Source organism: Podarcis gaigeae, assembly GCF_964106915.1.
Source record: "Podarcis gaigeae genome assembly, chromosome: 14".
NCBI classification, from domain to species: Eukaryota; Metazoa; Chordata; class Lepidosauria; order Squamata; family Lacertidae; genus Podarcis; species Podarcis gaigeae.
In genome coordinates, this window is record NC_139690.1 from 6,373,854 (window position 1) to 6,394,915 (window position 21,062).

A 21,062-nucleotide genomic window follows, 5' to 3' on the forward strand; every position below is an offset into this window, starting at 1 on the left:
CTCCCTCCCTCCTCCATCCCGGAGATGTTCGCATCCACAGAATTTAATCCTCGCCTTGGGGATGAAAGGCGCGCCACTGAGCTGGAAGCCCGGGCTCGGGAAGCGGGCAAGAGGGGATGCCTAAGAGGAGCAGCCCAGAATGGGAAGAATAAAGCGGAGGCAAAGTCCTCCAAGCAGGCCGAGCGGGGAAGGGAGCGGGTGGGCCGAGGGAAAGGCGGGCAGGCGCTCGACTCCCTCCCCTCGACGAGGCTGCGAACAATAAGTCTCTCGCCCACCTCTCCGCCAGCCAAGCGCCGTCAGGAACCCGAAGTTTAAGGGTTTTTTCGCGGGAAAGAGAACTGGAGAACGCGGCGCGTGTGTAGGAACCGGGGCCGCTAGTTGGGGGCGGGGGCGCGGAGGGGCCTGCGCGGGAGAGCCAGAGGAGCAGCCCCGCCGCCCCCGCGCCGAGAGGGGGTCTCCTGCCCGCCCATCCCGCGGCCCCGACCGCCTCCCAAAACAGGGCGCCGGAGCCTCTCAGCACCAGGCGCGCGCCCCGGGCCGTGCGCGTCCCCGCTTCTCCTCCCTCCGAGCGGGGAGGGAGCCCCCTCCGGCCGCCACCGGCTTCCCTTCCCCTCGGTCCCCACCCCTGCCCGCTTCTCCCGCTCCCTCCCTCCGCGACGCCTGCCTGCCTTTACCCGGTTCCCGGCCCCGCTGCCCGGGTCCAAGTGGCTCTTCTTCTAAGGCGGCGGCGGCGGCGGCGTCGCCACCGCCCCGGAGTCAGTCAGGAGAGCAGCAGCAGCAGCGGAGGAAGACGGAGCGGAGGGGCGAGAATGCCGCGCGCTCTCCTCTCCCTCAGCCCGTCCGTCCTTTTCTTTCTTCCTCCTGCCCTCTTCGCGCTCGGCCGCTCCGTCGACTGCCGCCCGTGGCCTCCCTTTCCTTCCCCCGCCCGCGCGCGCCTGCCGGTCTGCCTTTCTTGCTCCCCCGCCCCGTCTCGACGGAACTTGCGGGGCCTCCCCTCAGGCAGACATTTTTGGGCTTCGGGGCCTCAGCACCGCCACGTTCAAGGTTCCTGCTCTGTATCCCTCCGCGCTTGGCGGCGGCGGCGGCGGCAGCAACCTTAGCAGCAGCGCCGCGAAGAGCGCGGCGGCGATTAACCCTTCTCTGCCTGACGAGTGCTGCCGCCGCCGCCTTAATAAGGCCAGCGGCCCTCACTTAGTCTCTGTGAGGTAAAGACCTGGAGCAGGGAGAAAGCGGGCGCTTCTTCTCCGGCCGTCGGCCTCGTCTCCTTGCCAGGTCCCGCCCGCCTGCCTCTTCTCCCCTCAGCGAGCGAAGAAGCGGGCGCCGAGGAGCCAGGAAGCCCAGGTGGGCGGGCGGGCGGGGCGGGCGGGCGGCCCCGGCGCTACTTCCTGCCGCAGGCGCGCTTCAGGGACCTGGTACCCAGCCGGCTTCCTTGGGAGTAAGCGCGGCTCTGAGCGCAACGGGACTTGCCCCGCGTAAAGGCACCGAAGAGAGGCGCGGAGTTTTAACTCCGGCTGCCTCAGTCTTGATTCTCGGCGGGAAGGGGAGGCTTCGCTTCTTTCTAGAGGGCCAGCCGAGGAAAAGCAACCCCGAGCCTCGTGGCTCCCTCAGAATAGCCAGGTCCTGGAGGCTCCACCAGATGCTGTGTTGCTTCGACTTCTCCTGTTGGCTTTGTAACAAAAACATGCAGCTTATCCGTAAGATCAGCCTCCAAAAAGTGGCATCAGTTTTCAAAAAGGAATCGTTTGGCCCTCTGGGTGTTGCAGAACTACAACTCCCATTAGCCCCAGCAACCATGGGAAGGAAAGATTGGAGTTCTTGTTCAGCCACATCTGGATGGCCAAAAGTTCCCCAGTTACAGGCTGGAAAGCAATATTAAAAACAGAATTATTGAGCCACCACAGCTTCTTCACTAACCCTTTAGATGCCTTTGGGAATGTCAATAAGCATGTTGATAGCTTACTATGTGTCCTTAGACTTACAGAAAGCTTTTGACAAAGTAAGAAAAGGGATTGCAAGCAACTCCAAAAGGATTTCTCCTACCTGGCTGGACAGGAAGTGAAATGACAAATGCAACTCAATGCAAACAAAAATGTAAAGGGCTGGACCTGGGGCAAAGAATCCTAGTTTCACATATATGCTCATAGGGTCTGAACTGGTGGTGCCTCCCAGGAATAAAACACTGGGTTGTAGTAGATACTCCGATGCAGATGTTGATCCATTGTGCAGCAGCTGAAAAAAAGGCAGACTCCACATTAAGAATTAAGGAAAGGAACTGAAAATAAAAGTATGTACAGGTCTACTCACTTCACCTCAGAATGGATATTGTGTGAGCTGGAAAGGGTTCAGAAAAGGGCAACCAAAATTATCAGGAGGACAAAGTTGCAACATATGGGGCTTTTTAGTTTAGAAGAAAGGTGAGTAAGAGGAGACATAAGAGGTGTATAGAATTTTATACATGGTAGGAAGATCTAGGACAGAGACAAGTACTTCTTCACACAGTGCATACTTAAACTATAGAATTAGTTCCCACAAGAGGTAGTGATCCCATTGGATGGCTTTAAAAGAGGATTAGACAAATTCATGGAGGATAAGGCTATCAGTGTCTATTAGCCACAATGGCTATGTTCTATCTCCATTATCCAAGGCAAAATGTATTTGAATGACAGTTATCTAAGAATCACTGGGGTGGAGGTGCTGTACTCAGATACCTGAAGAAGTGTGCATGCACACGAAAGCTCATACCAAGAACTAACTTAGTTGGTCTTTAAGGTGTTACTGGAAGTATTTTTTTTGTTTTGACTATGGCAGACCAACACGGCTAGGTAAAGGTAAAGGTACCCCTGCCCGTATGGGCCAGTCTTGCCAGACTCTGGGGTTGTGCGCCCATCTCACTTAAGAGGCCAGGGGCCAGCGCTGTCCGGAGACACTTCCGGGTCACGTGGCCAGCGTGACATCGCTGCTCTGGCGAGCCAGAGCCGCACACGGAAACGCCGTTTACCTTCCCGCTGGTAAGCGGTCCCTATTTATCTACTTGCACCCGGAGGTGCTTTCGAACTGCTAGGTTGGCAGGCGCTGGGACCGAGCAGCGGGAGCGCACCCCGCCGCAGGGATTCGAACCGCCGACCTTTCGATCGGCAAGTCCTAGGTGCTGAGGCTTTAACCCACAGCGCCACCTGTGTCCCATGACCAACACGGCTACCTATCTGTAATAAGTCACAATGAGGAAAGGTTGAAGGTGTTGGGTGTGTTGAGCCTGGAAAAGAGGCTTCAAATACCTGTAGTTCAAGGGCTCTCACATAAATGATGGAGCAAATAGGTTTTCCATTGATCCAGTTGGTAGGAACTGAATGAATGACTTAAAATGCAGGAAAAAGGAGATAAACAAAACAGGAAGAATGGTGTGATTGTAAGAGTTGTTCAACAGTGAACAGCCTACCTTGAAGAAAGGTAGAGATTTATTTGCAGAGAGGGGATGGTCAGCTATCAGGGATGCAATAGCAACAGATTTCATGCATTGACAGCAGTGGGGGTTAGATCATTAGGTGGTTTTAGAAGTATTAATTCTGTTAGTTACTTTATTTCATCTTAGTCATTCAAGTCTTTATTTCTGGTCCACCAAAATAACTGAAGGTTGTTTATGTACAGTGCAGCTAGCATATTGTGTATATTCAGACCCTTAGCTCTGACCCTGAGGTTATTGTGAACATAAAATGAGACAACCTCCTACATATATTGCTCTGAGCTTGAAAGAAGTATGGGATAAAAATGTGATAAATAGAAATTAATGTAAAGAGTATTTGCACAAATTCAAGAGCTTGCATGTTACTGGAGGTGATTTACATGTGCCACAGGAGGTAGTGTGGGGCATGACACAAAAAAAGGAAAAAAACACATCAATGTCATCTTACATCTACTTGCTCTGGTACAGACACATCAATTTTACCAACATAGGCATGTCAGCATTTTTAGGATTGGTGCATAAAAAGGTTTAAGTAACGATGACAACAGTATTTGCTTCACATACAGGCAGTACATTATTTTTAATAGTCTGCTCTAAGCCTTTGTGCAACGTGGGGGTGGAAAGAAATCAAATGTGTCACTACCTTTTGAGTCAAGTGTGTGCCAGTGATGGATGAGGCAACGGTACCAATCAATAAGTCACTGCATCGTCAAAAAGCGAGATGACAAAATGTCTACAGCGTCTTGGCCACCAGCATGAGCAAATATCTATAGATAATTAACAAAAAATTAAAAACAGCTATGCACAACCCAATCTTGAGCAATTCTAACGTCTGAGGGATGTATTCCCAACTAAGTATGCACACAACTGTAGTCGTGCAGCACAATACCATAAATATCTACTCAAAAGTTAAGATCATTGAGTGCAGTGAGGCTTGTATCCAGGAAACTGAGTACAGTATAGGGTTTGCAGCCCTAATCTGTAGGATCCATGGACTCATTAAAGGTTACAAATGACAAACTAACCTTTAGTGAAATAAATAACACTGCACTATTTCTCATTGTATAGTAACTGATTCTTGCCCATTTAAGTTCTTCCAAAGAACTTGGCCTTTTCCACTTCCAAATGAAAAGCAGGCTTTGTTAGATTTTTTGAGGGAGCTTCAAATATAAGGAATGACCCATAAGCACCTATATATAAGCATTTATACATTGCCCCATTATTCAACTTTGCTTCTGTCACTAGTTGCCATTGTTAGCTGAGTGTTGATGTCAGTCATGGAACATATACTGCAAATGGACCAGATCTCTTAAAGATCAGTGCTATGTCCTTTGCAAATGATTTTGTCTGTATAAATGAAAATGAAAGCAAGGCAGTTGAACTGTCCATCAAAATTAAAAACTGGTAGATGCTGTAAGCACTCCCCGCTTTCATCCCATAATGTCCATGTAAGCAACTTCTTTCTGTGTAATTAGCATTGGGAATATTTTTTAGATTTATTTATCATTTGTGCATTTGCTGTCCTGGGCTCCTTTGGAAGGAAGGGTGAGATAAAAATAATAATACGTAAATAATAATACTTTTAGCACAGATGGAAGGAACAGCATTTTACCTGATACAAAGAAATTGGTGATTTCTTAAATTGTTTCCTGATTGAATGGCTTGGCATTTAATACTTCAGTTGGAACTGCAACAACCATAGAGTCAAGTTCTTTTGAAAGTAGAGTGGCTTTATCCACCAAAAGTATAGCTAGTGGGTCCTTAAGGATAACACGGGTTTTTCCCCATACTGGGAGTTGGCAAACTCTGGACTGACTGAAAGTGTTCCGCTGGCTGGCTATTTGAGGTTGCAGTGCAGTTTGCAAAATGTGTCATCTTTGCCACCTGTACTGCAGCATGGTAAGCACAATTATGTGCCCTAACTGGTGTTTGGGCAACATCAAAACAAGACTTGTATCACTTGTGCCCTAGTCATCATCTGGCTTGCTTTATAGCCTGCAGCTTTCCAGAATACTAAGAAGCGATAATGGCTCAGCAACACTGGAAGGAACAAGCATCCATTGTAGCAGCCACTCATCTCCTCTCACCATTCCATAGCAACAGAATAGTAGGCTTTCTTCATTATTTTGAATAGTTCTTTTATGATACTTGCTTTTTCCTATGTGAAATCTCATGAGGAAGAAAAACAAAACAAAACAACCAAAGCAATATAAATGTGCCAGTCGTTATTGATGGTCAAATTTGGGTAATTAGAGCAGTGGGTGTTGATTGAGAGAGATTAATGCTTTATTGATCATATACACCATACTTTGCTGATTGAAGGTATTTCTCCAGTGCAATTGACCTTTTTTTTTTCTTACTGCTGCATAGCTACACCCTGGGCTTGCCACCTGAATAGTTAATAGTTTGCATTTTATTCAGTTTATTGTTTTTTCTTTGTGTTAATTGTACTTCTTGACATGTATCTGTAATGAACCTCAGTAAAATAATTTTGAAAAATCAACTTTTGGGACTGAGATTATTTTGTGGGGGCAAGAAGAGTGCAGGGAGACTGAAATTTGTTAGAATGCAGTGCAGGCATGGTGGCTCCAAATAATATCCACAACTTATCTCCATATGTGATTAAAATGCTTTATTATATTTACCGTACATCCCATCTAGGTCAGCAGCCACTAGTCACTGGCATTCATTGACAAACAGCAAGTGATCAGAAGCCATTTAGCAAGCATCTTCAGCTAAACTCATCAGCTAAGCATCATTGTCCATTACAAAGCTAGCAAGCTAAAAATAAATAAAAGGGGAAAAGGCTATCTCTCAATTGACACCCTAACCTTTTATATGCTGTAGTTTCCAGGAGGGGCATGTTACAGAAAACCATAGCAGCTTGTGAAATAGTTGCATTTGAAATAAAGAGCAAATTAAGAGTTATAAAGCTTTAGAGTGGAATGCCTTAACAAACAGAATTTATGTCAGAAAAATCTGTGCTGCTTTTTCTCTTTCTTGCATTCAGACACTCCTTGTCCCAGAAAATGTGACTTGTTGAAAGTATAAGTTACAGTTGTTCCCTGATGTAACAATTCTGAATGGAAAGCAGCCTCAGAAAAAATAATGCTGCCACCCTTTACTGCCATTTCTCTAGCCTTATCAGCTGGCTGAAAAATAAAATATTAGCCTGTCTTCAATTGTCAAAGTGATGAGCTCTTTTCCACTGACTTGAACATGGTCTTCTGAAAAAACTAATTTTGGGGATTGGCACATCTGGTGGGTAATCCTGGATTTGAGTAAAGTATACGAATAGCTTTCACACGAAAAATATGAATAAATATGACATTTTAAAGCATTGTCAAACTTGGATAAGTATCTATGTGTTGCAGAAGTTTGACATCTCCACTCCATCTGCCCAAATGTCCAGAACCAGCTTCCTGAGGCAGTGTTGAAAAATCCTTTGCACAAAAATAAAGGTTGCAAGGGAAGGAAACAGAGTAAATTCCATCAACTAGCTGGTTTATTCAATTAAAATAATACAGATTTTAAGAGGAGAGTTAATCTGAGCGGAGGCCTGTAGCTGAATCAGGCTGCAAATGTGAGCCCAAGAGGTTTAAGGGCAAAAAAAGCAGCCATTTAGCCATTTGGGATGCTTTATACAAGGGGTGGGGACGGGGGGTATTGAGGTTTCTCTTCATCTGTTTTCTCTTCACTTTCCCCAAGCCAGAAGGGAGTGTTGTGTCCTGGGTGGGTGTGTAGAACAAGATAGCAGCCACAAAAGGAAGAGTCCCAAGTGAATGTGGCATTCCTGGCAGCAGGGCTCCTATGCTTTGGACAGTTGCCTGGAAGGCAATTCAACAGGTTCAGCTTGACTGGCAGGTAGAGTCAGTGCCTCTGAGAGAGCATGAGAAGTGCACGGCTGCCAGATTAGGCCAAAGGGGCCATTCAGTCCGGCATCCACAGGGACCAACCAGGTGCCCATTATGGGAAGCCCATGAGCAAGAGACACGCTCAAAAGCAGCCATGTGTCCGAGTTATTTGTCCCCGATAGCCTTTGTCCCCCATGACTTTTGCCTCACCCCTTTATAAAGCCCTCCAAGTTGGCCGCTGTTATGTACTGAGTTGAATAGGATCCAAAATGCAGCAGTCTGATTGGTCCTAGAACAATAGGATCCAGAAGGCAGCAGTCTGATTGGTCCTAGAACAACAGGATCCAGAATGCAGCAGTCTGATTCGTCCACAGGAGCCACCCAATCCAGCTCCAGGTGGAAGTGAATCCGCAACCTGATTGGCCTACAGGAGAATCCTGGAATTAGCGAATCACGTGGGGCCCATTGTGTAAATAATGTACTGTATATAAAGCAGACATTCTGGGGGAACTTCCATTCCTCCTCACCTCATCTTTTCCAGTATCCTGTCTATTGGGCCTGATTCTTTTTGTCTCAGCTGTCAAATGAGCGGAATAAAAAGCATGAAATACACTCTTGACTCTGAGCATATTTCAGCTGCCATCATCACACACCCCCAGGGCCGGATTTAGGTTTGATGAGGCCCTAAGCTACTGAAAGTAATGGTGTCCTTTATATGTCCAGCTGTCCTTTGTCAACAAAAAATTGTTGCTGTTTTTTTGTGTTGAATATATGCTATATGGTAAATTATGGACCTAATAGGTATCTAAAGCCATTTGCCCATGTTGCCATGCAACCAGTCCATGCAGAATGTAGTCACCCTATACCTAATATAGAAATGAGCAAACTAGTGATATTTTAGGGAGCAGGCTAGCAGGCGGGGCCCATTACTTACATCATAGGAACCTTCACAACATAAACATGTTGCTGCATGTAGGTTTTTTTAAATTTGTTTTTTATCTTATATTTTGGAAATGTACATCCAGTTTTTTCCCCTTTAAATTTTTTTGGGGTCCCCAAGAGAGTGGGACCCGAAGCTATAGCTTGTTTAACTTATACGTAAATCCGGCACCGCTTGACGCGCCCCACTCCCCCGTCTTGTGGCGATCAGTTCCGCAGCCTAAAACCCTCCGCGCTGCGTCGACAGCGCCTTCCTCTCGCGTTATTCGGCCTCGGGGGGGGGGGGGAGAAGGGAGGGCCGTCCTCCTCGCCTCTCCCAGCGGCTGGTACCCGGAGCTGCCTCCGCCCTCGCCTGGGACTGCGGCCGCCCTGAGGGGAGCGGAGGGCGGCCCGGCGGCCTCACGCCACGCCCCTCGCGCGCCCGCCCGCCGCCAGGAGGCCGCGGAGGAGGAGGAGGAGGAGTTGGAGGCGGCGCTGCTGCTGCTGCCTCCGTCGTCGCTGCTGCCGCGGCGCCTCCACAGGCTCGTCCTGCCCCGCTCTTTCCTCCACCCTCCCGGGCGGCCCGCGCGCCGCCTCCCCTCCGCGCCTCCTCCTTCCTCAGGCGCAGCACGGTAAGCCCCTTCCCTCCCTCGCCCGCCCGGCCCGGGCCTGCTCTCCCTCACGGTGGTCCCTCAGGAGGGATTGTTGCCTACGAGACCGCAGCCGCCGCCGCCATCTTGGCTGGGAGGGAAGCCCGGCCTGGCGGTGACCCCGTGGCTTAGGCAGGCCAGCTCGCCATCCCCGCCGCCGCCGCCTCCTCCTCCTCGGCGGGCCTGCCTGCGGGGCGGCTGTGCAGAGTGAGGCCTGTATGGGCCTGGGTTTCGCCTGGCGAGGGTGGCCCAGCGGCCGGCGAGGGGAGGCGGGCGAGGACTGGGCCTGGTTTGGCGGGAAGCTCCCTCTCTGGGGATGGGGAGACGGCTGGAGCCCCGGGGGAAGGGGGCGGCGGCCCTCCTCGCCTCATCTCGGGCCCAGACCCAAGCAGTGTCGGGGCTGCACCGCTTTCACACAAAGGGCTTTCAGGTGTGCTTGGAAGGAAGCGGCGGGCGCGCAGGGCCTTTTCTCTCCTCCGGGCCGGCCCCCTCCTCCGGCCCATGTACCGGTTCTGGCTGCTCTAGGAGACCTTGTCCCAGGAGGAACTTGAAGAAAGGCTTGCTGAGTCCGTGTAGCAAAAGCAGCAGGGAGCCTTAGTTTGATGGAGAAGGGTGAGGGGTTAAGATAGGTCTACTCTTGTTGAATAATGTGCTGTTGGAAGTGGGTTAGTTACAGTGGAACCTCAGGTTACATACGCTTCAGGTTACAGACTCTGCTAACCCAGAAATAGTACCTCGGGTTAAGAACTTTGCTTCAGGATGAGAACAGAAATCGCGTGGCGGCAGCAGGAGGCCCCATTAGCTAAAGTGGTGCTTCAGGTTAAGAACGGACCTCCAGAACGAATTAAGTACCTAACCAGAGGTACCACTGTACACATGTTTGTTGTTTTTCATAGCAGACTTTCCCAGGAAAGGGGTGGTGGTGAGTTCACATGAGAAAAAAATAAAGGCCAGGAACAAGCTTTCAGCTCCCCCCAGATGCTGCTACACTTGGAACACTACTTCTTCAGTGTGATGCTAGGATAGACAACAGTTTGTAGCCATCTCAGTTCAATAAATAGGATTTATAGAACCTCATATTTGTACAGTTGGAGGAGACCCACAGTGTCATCTTGTCCAATCACCTGCAACACAGGAATCACATCTGAAGAATCTCTGGCAGATGGCAATCCACCTGTTTTAAGAACCTCCGATGAAGGAGAGCCCACCATCTTCCAAGGTAGTCTGTTCCACTGTCAAACAGCTCAGGCAGTTCCTAATGTTTATTTTGAATCTCCTCTCTTGTAATTTGAATCCATTGGTGTGTGTTCTACCCTCTGCAGCAACTGAAAACAAGAATTGCTTCATCTTTCATGTGACAGTCTTCTAGATATTTGAAGATGGTGATCATACCACCTCTCAGTCTTCTCTAGGCTAAGCATATGCAAGTCCCTCAACAATTCCTCATAAGGCTTGGTTTCCATACCCTTGAGCTTGTTGGCCACCCTCCTCTGCACACATTCTAACTTGTCAGTGTCCTTTAATTGTGATGTTCAAAACTGGACACAGTACTCTAGGTGGGGCGTGACAAAAGGAAATGGAGTGGTCCTATTACTTCCCTTGGCCTGTACACTAGACTTTATTAAACGTGGAACAAGCATTATGCCCATATCCTTCCATTCTGTTTGTTGCTTGATCAAATATTTTCTGAAAATTAGTTTTATTTATAAGAATATTTAACTCGTAAAACAACCAAGTCAGTATACATTAAAATCATTGAAACACAATAAAGCTTTAAAATTGCATAACAAATGACCAAAAATATTTATAAATACAAAAGGAAATTCAATATTTCAAAGGCAATGTTTAAAAATCCTGAGTTATTAACATAAGATTATTATAGAAATCATCTTGGAATAACCTTTCTCTTGTGTGAAAAAAAAATGCAGGGGGCCTGTTTCTTCTCATACACTACCAGCTGTATGAAATCCATTTCCATCTTAAATCTGAAGATATACTAACAAAACATTGAGTCTGCTGATGGCACCCTCACAAGAACTAAGGAATTGAAGTTAAACTGAGCACATACATACAAACAAAACACCTTACAGTCTTAAGACATTCAAGTTACTGATTGGAAGTGTTGTTTTATTGCTAAAACAGAACTGTTTAATTTAAAATTGGTCCAGTTCAGGCATAACTATCTGACTCTATCTGAAAACACTCTGCTGTTTTCAGTCAGTAATGTTTTATTTGGGACTGGGAAACATGTGGCTCTACAGATGCTGCTCGACTATAATTCCCATCATCCTTGACCATTGGCCATACTGGGAAGGACTGATGGGAGATGTAGTCCAAAACATTGAAAGACAAGCATTTGGAGAGGCCTAGTAAACAGGACTGCAGCCTTAGGTTACTTTTATTGTGTAACTGTAACAGACTGAATATTGAACGAGTGTGTGTGCTTTTAAAGAAAGTCTCTCAGTTAGTAAGGTAGTTTGTAATAATAGTGTAGCCTGTCACACCTTCCATAGTCAGATCATTGAAGGCAGCTTTCTAGCACTAATTGGAACTCTCCCATCATTTGTAAGACAGAGCACTTGGAGAGATACAGCACTGTGCTGCTTATATGGAAAAAAATATATTTTAAAAAACGCACACAGAACACTTGATCCAAAGCAAAGGAGTCCACATTACATTGTTTAAGAAGGACGTTAACATTTGTAATGTAACATTTGTTGCACTTTGCTTTGCCTCATGTGATTTGTATGCTCTATCGGTTCTTATATTTTTTGCTCCTTTGCTTTGTTCCTGTGCAACCTGAGATCCTAATACCTTACACACAATGTTAAACATAATGTTAAGGATTCCTCCATTGGCATTTTTAGCAAGTTGTAGAGAGGAGCTTAGTGCAGTTCTTTCAGCTAAACATTTTTTTAATTTCAAAAAATCTAGGCAGAAGAGTTCTGTAACTCTTAGATTTTTACACTGTGTTGTGAATTCTAACAAAGATGGTATGTTGTTACAGTGGTGGTGGTGGCTGTTGGCTTTTTTTAGATTACTGTTGTTTTCCGAGCACTGATCCCACCGCATCAGCTATTACCTTAAAAGATGCTTCCACCTTGCTGGAGTAATGGATTTAACAGAAAATCACATTTTTTTTCAGTTTCATTTAGGGATCTTCTTTCCTGACTGTAGTTATGTTTTCAGATGTTCTCAGCTTTATTTATCTCAAGCTTTCATTAAGTAACTGTTGACTTCGATAAAAACGTTGCTTCATTTAAAATTGTTTTATTGTAATTTAAAATCATTCCTGCCATTGGCTACCTTGGGTGCTACTAAAATAATGTTATAGATTTGGGAGTGGGACCCCACCCCCTAAACCCTAGAAATTAATAAATGGTAGGATTTTGATTATTTGGGATGTGAAGGGAGAAATACAAGCTGCAGAGGAACCTGGCCAAGCTAAGGCCATTAAGAAACAATTGAGGGTCATTGGCAATGCAAAATGACTGTCCTTCCCCCCTGCCCTGAGATGTGAACAGAGACTGGGGTAAGGAAGGTTGCCATGGTAACTCTGTATTTGAGGAAAAAGGAGTCTGGTAGCAAGAGGTTCTGGGGAGGAGGAGGAGGAAGAGAGACTGGGATCCACCTGTGGGCAGGCTGGCTACAGACAGGCTGGGGGAGATTCCTTGGATTCCAGGGCTGCCCTGCTGTGTGGACAAGCCCTACTTGAAATGATCAGTAAGATCTGGACTTTCCCCATTCAGACTGAAGGTGTAAATTGGTGGATAAACCATATTTCTTCAAGCTACAACAGTCTCTGCTGTGTCAGAATTCTCCAAAGGATCACAGATCCTGGGTGAGTTCCTAGAACCCCATGGGCTCTTGCCACTGCTCGGCAGAGAGGGGGGGAGGCACTCAACTTTTGTAACAATAATTATTAAATATGTTCTGATTTTACTTCTGTTGAAGAATTTAATTCAGCTGACTGCCTTGTTTAGATTTGCTGGTCCTCTGCTACAAAGAGATTTCACTACCTTTCTGTTTATCCTTCTCTTTGCTTCATGTAAACTGCCCTACCCACCTGAGTGTTTTTCAAGGGACCACCACTCATTTATTGTGTGTAAGGTTTGTGTTCAGCTGTTTCAGTCCCTGGAATCAGTAGTTAGAGAAGTTCTGCGTCTGAAACCCTGGAAAGCTGTTGCCACTCTGTGTAGACAATACAGAATTTAGATGGACCAGTGATCTGATTGTGTATAAGGCAGCTTCCTATGTTCCAAAGTATGGCTTGTCAACATATAGTTATTAAGCCTTAAGCTCTACAGTAGAGACCTGGCCAATATTTGTTGTGATAAACCTGCTCTTACTTACCTGAGGCAGAGACAATGTATAACTTGTGAAATGAGGAGATAGCAAGGCTACTTCTGGAAAGAAACAGAATACTCTGGATGCAGAGGTTTATCATCACCACAACCCTGTCACCTTCTTGGGAAGGTACTTGAGCAGGTCAGGAAACTTGTTGCCTTCATCTATTGCAGTTTAATAGTCCTGGTTTCAAGACTGTGTTGGCCTTGGTTACCCTAATGAATAATCTTTTGTTGTTGCTTTTTATAAATATTTATTAAAGATTTTTATAAGAAAAAAGCATAAATAACAAACAACAATGCTTATGTCATACACAAAATTCCATAACTCATTTGGACTTCCTCACGTCTCCCGCTCCCACTTACATTGTTAAAAAGTTTTTCCAAGCAAATTATCATCTTGTTTTCAATCTTATATCCACTCATTTAAATACGATCAAATAGTTCTCCCAAAGGATTTGTCCTTTCCTTAATCTCACTTATCATCTAATTTCAATCTAGTTTAGTGGTGGCCAATTATTTATGATCAAGCATCCTTCTTAACATTCAATCAAATTACAATATTTTTGTAAATAAGTTTTAAATTTCTTCCACCTAATGAATAATCTTTTGGGGGAAAGTGTACAACCCTCTTGCTTCTGTTCAAATCTTGTGGTAGCTTTTGATACCATTGACTACGGTATCTTAGACTGAGTTTTGGGTTGGGAGTGGTGTTGCACTGGTCCCACTGCTACCTATAGGACAGTTTCATTGGGTTGCTGCACTTCATCTCCTTGGCAGTTGCTCTGTGAGATGTTACAGGTATCATTTTGACCCCAGAGCTGTTCAACATCTATATGAATGTGTTTGGAGCATCATTAGGAGATTGAGAATGTGGTGCCATCAATTTGCATCAGTAGGCCCATCTCTCTTTCTCTGAGTTGGGTGTGACTATGCAAGCCCTGCACTGGTGCCTGGATTCAGTGGTTGGCTGGATGAGGGCCAATAAGCAGAGGCCTTGTGGGTGGGTAGTTCCTGGTTCTGGGAATTGGGCAGATTGCCTTTTCTAGATGGAGTTGCACTTGCCCTCAAGAGACATACGCTTAATCTGGTGGTTATTAATCTTCTTAATTATTTTTGTATTTGTTTAGTAATAGGTTTTGTTTTATTTTACATGGTTTATATACCTCTTAACCATTAGAACCGCCAAGTGGTTTACATAAAACCTCTAAGTGGTTTACACAAAACTATTATTTCTTATCTAGTGCCACAATGGCAGAGCTATTTATGGAATGCGAAGAGGAAGAGCTTGAGCCATGGCAACAGAAGGTGAAACCAATTGTTGTAGATGATGATGATGACGACGAACCCATATTTGTCGGGGAGATCCTGAGCTCCAAACCATCCAATACCTGTAAGGTGACATTTTTTGAAAAATACTGCTCTTAGTGATATGTCTTATAATGAATGCTTCTGTTCCAGGTGAGGGTTTTCTGGCACCTTGTTATAAATGAAGAGTGCCCCAAAATAAGTGATTTCTGAACAACTACCAGAATGATTTTGCTTTTCTCTGTAACTCACAGTGGATGATTGGAACCTGATCATGCCCATATTTCTGACTTCAACGTAATTTACTTTTAATTAAGTGTGCAGTTGCACCCTTATTTTGACAGTTGAGATAAAGGCTTACACAACTAGCACAGTACAAGCTCCTAGGATCCCATTTTAATGAATGACTTGCTCATACAAGTTTTAATTTTTTAGCAAGTGTTGGAGATATTTTGGGAAACCCAACTGTGTAGCTGTATGTGTGTGTGGTAAAAACTGTAAGATAAATATACTTTAATTGACAGGCTTACTGAAGAGGACATGGCTATGATTGTCCTGCTTCATTCTTAGGGCGTATTTGAAAGGAATTTAGCAACCAGCTTTACTTGTGTGAAGATTGCCAAACATTTGGGCACTTATTTTAGAATTGCTGTAACTTTATGGTGAGGAGTAGCTTGATTTGTTTGCATTCTCTTCCATATGTTCACACAAGTATATTTTACATCTTCCATATGTTCACACAAGTATATTTTACATCATCTCTCACTTTTAAACAGATATATTGAACAGAGTCAATCCCAGTTCACCACGGATTGGAATGCAGAATGGTGCACCAAAAAGAGGTATTCTGATGTACTCAATCTGGTGACTTTGTAAAACTGAACTCCTTATAGTCTGAATGTGGTGGAGTTTAATATATTTCATAATTCTTTGTGGCAGGTGCTGTGGCTGTTTCTCCAGGGTTTCCCTCTGCAACAAGACCTGTAACTAGTACTCTAGCTGTTCAGCCTCAGCCAAGGGTCAGTAATGTTTCAGGAACCTCTCAGGTCTTGCAGAGACCTCTTTCTGCGTGTTCCTCTCTGCAGGAAGCAGCCAAGGCAAGCACTGGAATATCTCAGCCTATCAATAGATCTGCCACCACTCAGTCATTAGCAAGGAACCTCGGCATACCTGTAATGGCTCAGTCTCCATCCAGGCCAGTGGCCACAGTAACAGCCCAACCGGTATCATTAAATCGGGTGAGAATTGACCCTTTTATTTTATTCCAAGAGGGGTTTTCTTTTATTGTTTAACTGAACAGTGCTGGCATAACAGTACTCATTAAAAGCTCTGAAAGTCATTTGGTTTTGCTGACACAGCATAGCTTCGCCTGAAAATTAGCATGTTCCGTAAGAGTAATTTGGGAAAACAAACTGATCAAAAGTTGAACTCTTCAAGACTTTTAAAACAAAATTCTTTAAAGTTCTTATAATAGTAATCATGACTATTCATATGGCCTGTATCCTATCATCTCTTAACAATTAGTCATGCTGACTGAGGCTGATGCGCGAATTAGAGTCTTCTCGAGGACTGTAGTTTCCTTTTTGACTTTTATAGATTTTAGAGTTGCAATGTTTAATTAATTAAAACATTTAATTGACTTAAAGAGCTCAGGCTGCCAATTTAAAAGCAAACAAATCATTACAAGATCTCATAAAAATTGCAGATGGCATTCCCCCCTCCCTTTTTCTTTTGCATAGGAGGGAGATGTCCTATAATATGATATCTTCTCTGCCATGAGCATGCATCATCTGAAACCAAAGTTTCAAGAGTCCATGGCACATTCTTCACTCCTCCCTGATCCTAAATTGCAGAGAGCTAGTGAGGACTGATTAAATGTTTGCCTCCTTTCAAAGATGTGCTCCCAGCATTTTATAGGTAGATTTTCAGTCCTTTCAGTTGCAAATGTTTGGTTTAATTTGCAGACTCAGTTACATTGGATATGAGAATTAAGAGGTTTTGCCAAAGACTTCTTGGAAGCAATGAGTTCTAAGAAGGGAAGTAAGAGAGGTCCCATTGGAGTGTGTGTGTGTGTATTGTGTGTGTGTTGTGTGTGTGTACACACACACACACACACACACACACACCCATTACAAAAAAGAGGGGAAAAACACAAAAAATGAAATCCCATATCTTCCCCCCCCTTCCCAGGACAGATCAATCTAGTTAGGTTTGTCTAATCTATTGTTTCGGTAGTTGCCATTCTTCAGGGTTATCAGTAAAGTATTTTATGTATAAAAGGATGCCATCTGGCATATGGGATCATTGGACTATCGATGAATGAACAAAGATCCAGGGCAGTAATGCATCAGGATATAAGAATGAAGGACAAGGCAAGTTTCTGACTGAATCTTAGAATACAAGCTGTTATTTGTACAGACTCCTACAGAAAGGAAAATATTTCTTTGCAGAAATTGGGTGACATATTTAGTTAGATTTGGATTTGGTTGATTTACCTATCAAACACAAACATTCCTAATTACTTTGGATTATTTTTTAAACCCTACTGAAAAGATAACCCAAAAAGAGGTTACTAATTGGAATATTACAGCTGAGCTAATTAACAAATTCTTTGCAGGTTATACCGAATAATCCTTTGCCTGTAGCTTTTGGTTTAAGGCAAAATTCAGGAGTAACTCAGTGCCAGAGTGGATCTGCAGTGACTACAACAGGTATGACTAGTACATTTTCAAAGTTTATTATTCATATCATTAAAAGCAAATCTATAATAAAAAGAAAAAAGAAGCATTGCCAAAACAACCAATAAAATGTGTTTTCCTGTTTTTTTGGGGGGGGGAGGAGAGGCGCTTTTTAAATTGTGCATATATTTGGTGCACTAGGATCATAATGATAAATTAAGGGTTATTGGACATAGTTGTAATGATCCTCGAAGTAAAGAGGATTGCTTGAGCCTCCATAAGTATAACTAATATAAAAAACAGACATTGAAATCCTTATTCCGGCACCTGATTGTATTCTTGGAAGAGGTGTTTTGATGATGGAGTTGCTGGTCTTCTGATTGTCTGCAAGGTTTTTGAACATAAGGCATCTTTATTTTAGACTTCCTCCTTAGCTTTGCAGGCCCCCCCCCTTACACAGAGGTTATGTTCCGGGTGCCCACACACATAAATGAAATTGCATAAACTGGGGAGCGCCCTCTAAAAAGCCTCTAAATGCCTATTTCCCCCTGCTCTACAGCTCCTTTTCCATACAACTCTCTTCAATTAGAGTTGAAGCTCTGGGGCCAGTAAGAGGACGTGTGGGAAAGTGGCAGGTGGCAGCTGCTGTGCTTTGCCACACATTAGCTATTAGGCAGGGAGGCTGAGCAGCCTGAACAAAGCCCCGCTGCACCTTAGGTCTTTTGAGGGCTTCATCTGCCTTCACTGACGTCCTCCTCTGGCTCCGGGGAGGCTTTCCTCGTGAGCCACAAGGACTTTCCTGCCATTTCCTGGTGTGATTCTATTTATTTATTTATTTCCCAGCACCATGTATATATGCAGTCACATGTGAGTATTTATTTCTTTGCTAGCGTGCTACTGATACGTCATTCTAAGTTTATTATACTTGCCTGCTGCTTGTCTAGTTCCAACTGAGATGCTAAACCGTGCAAACCTCCACCTTCAGACTTCTCATAACTGATGGCTCTTCCATATGGGGGGAAAAAACTTTGAGGAAGGCCAGATTAGAACCAGACTTCCTAGGTGGCCAGTTTTCTACATGGTGCTAATTTATTTTTATTTTATTTGTGGATTCAGCCATGTAAGCTCCTTGTAATAATAGCTATATTTCACCTTCAGTATTAGAGACAGCATGCTTCTGAATACAAATTACTGAGGGAAAACCTTGAAGGTGGTGTGGTGCATCCAGTCCTGGAAAAAAAACCATCCTGGGCCCAGAGGTTTATTCTTTTTTTTTTTATAATAATTTTTATTAAGGTTTTCCAAATTAAAACAAATTAAAACAAATTAAATCCAATTTATAAACTTTTTGCCAATAACCAGGACTTCCCCTCCCTACCCCCTCTTGTGTTCCAAATCTTCCAAATAAGCAGTTAAATTCAACAAGTTCTTATCCCCAAATTACACTCATCATCAATAACCCAATTTATCCAAATTCCCATCCCCTAAGATCGATCTATTCCCTTCCACGAGTTCCCCCCTTTCAAACATAGTACAGATGGAAATAAAATAAATATGAATAGTGATTTTACAGCCTTTGGATTCCAACTTTCCCTCCCCTCTTTCCCCTTTGCGTTTCAACTATCCCTCTACTTCTAATATCTTCCTGGAGTTCCCACATTACACTATGTCCCTCAGGTTCTTTGCCAGTCTTTAATTACGGGTGTCCAATCATAGAAGGAGTCTATCAAAAAAGGGGCCCATTTCTTCTATCCAGGTTTTTATATCCAGGAGTAAAAACTCCAATTTTGTTTCCATAAGCTTGTCAAACCTGGATATCCCAAATGTTCCCTCTCCCAGTTCTGTCCAGTTCTTGTTGTTTCCTTGTTCTTGTCAATCATTCTCCTCCTTTTTGTTTCTCTGTTCTCCCACAGAAATGTTCTTTTTCCAAAAGTTTCTAGTGTCTCTGCAGAGGCTTGTTATTCAGGAGCAAAGCATTGCATCATGTTCCTTTCATTTTCCAACAAATAGTTCCATTGTTTCCTGTAGTGTATAGACCTCTGTAGACAAAATAATGTTCCATTCCTGCAGTTTCCCAGGAGATTAAAAGTTCCATTCAACTGTTCAAGTTTCCTGTCAAAAACACATGCAATGTCCCTCAGCTCCTCTAGATGGATTACAGTAGCAAAGTTCCCTTCCAGAATCACATCCACCAGTCCAAGTAGCTTGTTAGCCCATATTTGAAACAGTTTATATTCAATTTATAACAGATGTAACCGGCAAAGTCCTCATAACAAAGTCTCTATTTTAATCTTCCTTTTTGACAGCTCTTTGACAGCTGTCAAAACCTCCATTGCTTTTCTCCAGGCAGTTTCACGAATCGCTCCAGGGATTCCGGGGGGGGGGGTTGCTTTTTTTAAAACAGTTCCACTTTTCTCCTCCAGCTCAATCTTATAATTTTCCCTCGCGAAGTTGCTAATTCGGCGAGATAAAGTTACACTCGATCTTAGTTGTCCAGTCCTTTGTTTTGGCTCTTCTACAATTTAGGGGTGGGCTGACTTCCTTTTTTCCGCCTCCCCCGTTCGCTCCGAATTTTAAAAATTTATCCCTTTTTTTTTTAGTCCATATTCCAATTACTCACGGGTTCTTCTTTAGATCCAAATTTTCAATAGAAGAAGTCAGCGCTCTCCGCCGGATGGCATGCGGCTGCGCTCGGCAGGGATAGCAGAGAACTCAAAGCACCACGCTTCTCCCCGGCACCCGATCCGTAGCCTTTAAAAAGGCTCCTTCACGAGTCGGGAGAGCGCTAACGGTGCCAGCCGAGTCTCCATGTCCACGGCCTCCTCTGGCCGTGGTTTTTGAGGGTCCCCGCATCGCCGGTGCGGTAGGACCCAGCCCCTGCCAAGCCGGCTCCCTCCGGAGCTCGGAGGGAGTCCGCCATTCGGCGATGGCGCCGACCCGGAAGTCCCCAGAGGTTTATTCTAACTACTTCCTGGTCACTAGTCTGGGTTCATCCCTTGTTTTGAGACAGAATCAACCTTGGCTTTCTTGATGGATGACTTTCTTTGGAAGAGGAATAGCGAGAGTTCAACCCTGTGGAATCTTCTGCATCACTGAGTGGCTTTTGGGATCCTTGACTTTACGGTGACATCCTCCTGCACTATCTCCATGTGTTAGGAGCCGTTTTATGGTGTTTTCACTCCTACAGGGTTGGTTCCAGAGAGTAGTATTGGGTGACTGTGTCCTGGCCCTTTGGCAGTTGATTTGTGTGGTGCTGCAGGGCACAATTTTGTCCACAGTGCAATTTAATAGCTATAGCATTTGAGAGAAGATGTCACCAATATGTTGATGATGGTCAGCTCCATTTCTTTAGAACATTTGTTTCAGGAGACGCTGTGCATGGGTTGGATGAGGACTGCATCCAGAGGCTACAGCTGGATATAATAAGGTGGAGACCACATGGAAGGGTGGTTCCCAGGTCCAGGCATTAAGTTATATACCTGTTTTGGATGGAGTTGCACTCTCTGAAGGAGCAGGTGCATCCTTTGGGAGTGCTCCTGGATCTATTGTTTTCCCTAGAGGCCCAGGTGAACTAATTAGTCTCTGCTAGATAGTGATAGCTTTACTGCAGTGGTCCATGCATTAGTAACATCACAATTAGACTACTGTAGAAGCATTCTATGTAGGGCTACATTTGTGCCTGACTTGGAAACTACAGCGAGTGCAAAATGCAGCAGCTCAGTGAGACCTCCAGGTTTACGCATATTACACCAGTGTGAAAAATCTGAACTGGGCACCTATTAGCTACTAAGCCAAGTTGAAGGTTTTATTATAACATTTAAAGTTGTAAACAACGTGGGATCACTGTA

The 21,062-nt window shown here is 44.6% G+C and overlaps 3 protein-coding genes and 1 long non-coding RNA gene across 28 annotated transcripts in view; 2 read left to right on the top strand and 2 right to left on the bottom strand.

Annotated features, from left to right (window-relative positions):
* Positions 1–1,314, bottom strand: part of TCF12 (transcription factor 12) — a 137,777-nt gene extending 136,463 nt beyond the window's left edge. For 20 of the 24 annotated variants that reach the window (XM_083712595.1, XM_083712596.1, XM_083712594.1 and 17 more), the window contains exon 1: positions 675–803. The gene's annotated coding sequence lies outside the window, so the exon portion shown is untranslated. Of the gene's footprint in view, positions 1–674; positions 804–1,213 lie in introns of those variants that run through there. The other 4 variants (XM_083712605.1, XM_083712599.1, XM_083712616.1 and 1 more) reach the window with 2 other exon arrangements.
* Positions 25–5,963, top strand: LOC310831522 (uncharacterized protein; the record flags this gene model as incomplete). Its single annotated transcript, XM_083712134.1, has 3 exons — positions 25–106; positions 264–2,877; positions 3,140–5,963. 2 exons carry the CDS (start codon positions 25–27, stop codon positions 1,193–1,195), a joined length of 1,014 nt encoding a protein of 337 aa, XP_083568260.1. The 3' UTR covers positions 1,196–2,877; positions 3,140–5,963.
* Positions 5,964–10,107: 4,144 nt separating this feature from the next.
* On the bottom strand, positions 10,108–20,315 carry LOC310831811. The gene is made up of 3 exons (XR_014557980.1): positions 20,180–20,315; positions 13,823–18,480; positions 10,108–13,444 (listed from the first exon to the last, which is right to left on the bottom strand). It is a non-coding gene; the product is annotated as an uncharacterized lncRNA (long non-coding RNA).
* The window catches only part of ZNF280D (zinc finger protein 280D), a gene marked incomplete at its 5' end in the record, with an annotated part of 28,828 nt that continues 22,245 nt past the window's right edge, over positions 14,480–21,062 (top strand). The window contains 5 exons of one of the 2 annotated variants that reach the window (XM_083712413.1): positions 14,480–14,621; positions 15,313–15,378; positions 15,476–15,774; positions 17,154–17,247; positions 18,058–18,081. In XM_083712413.1, the coding sequence (XP_083568539.1) occupies positions 14,480–14,621; positions 15,313–15,378; positions 15,476–15,774; positions 17,154–17,247; positions 18,058–18,081 (625 nt within the window). The remainder of the gene's footprint in view (positions 14,622–15,312; positions 15,379–15,475; positions 15,775–17,153; positions 17,248–18,057; positions 18,082–21,062) is intronic. The other variant, XM_083712414.1, reaches the window with a different exon arrangement.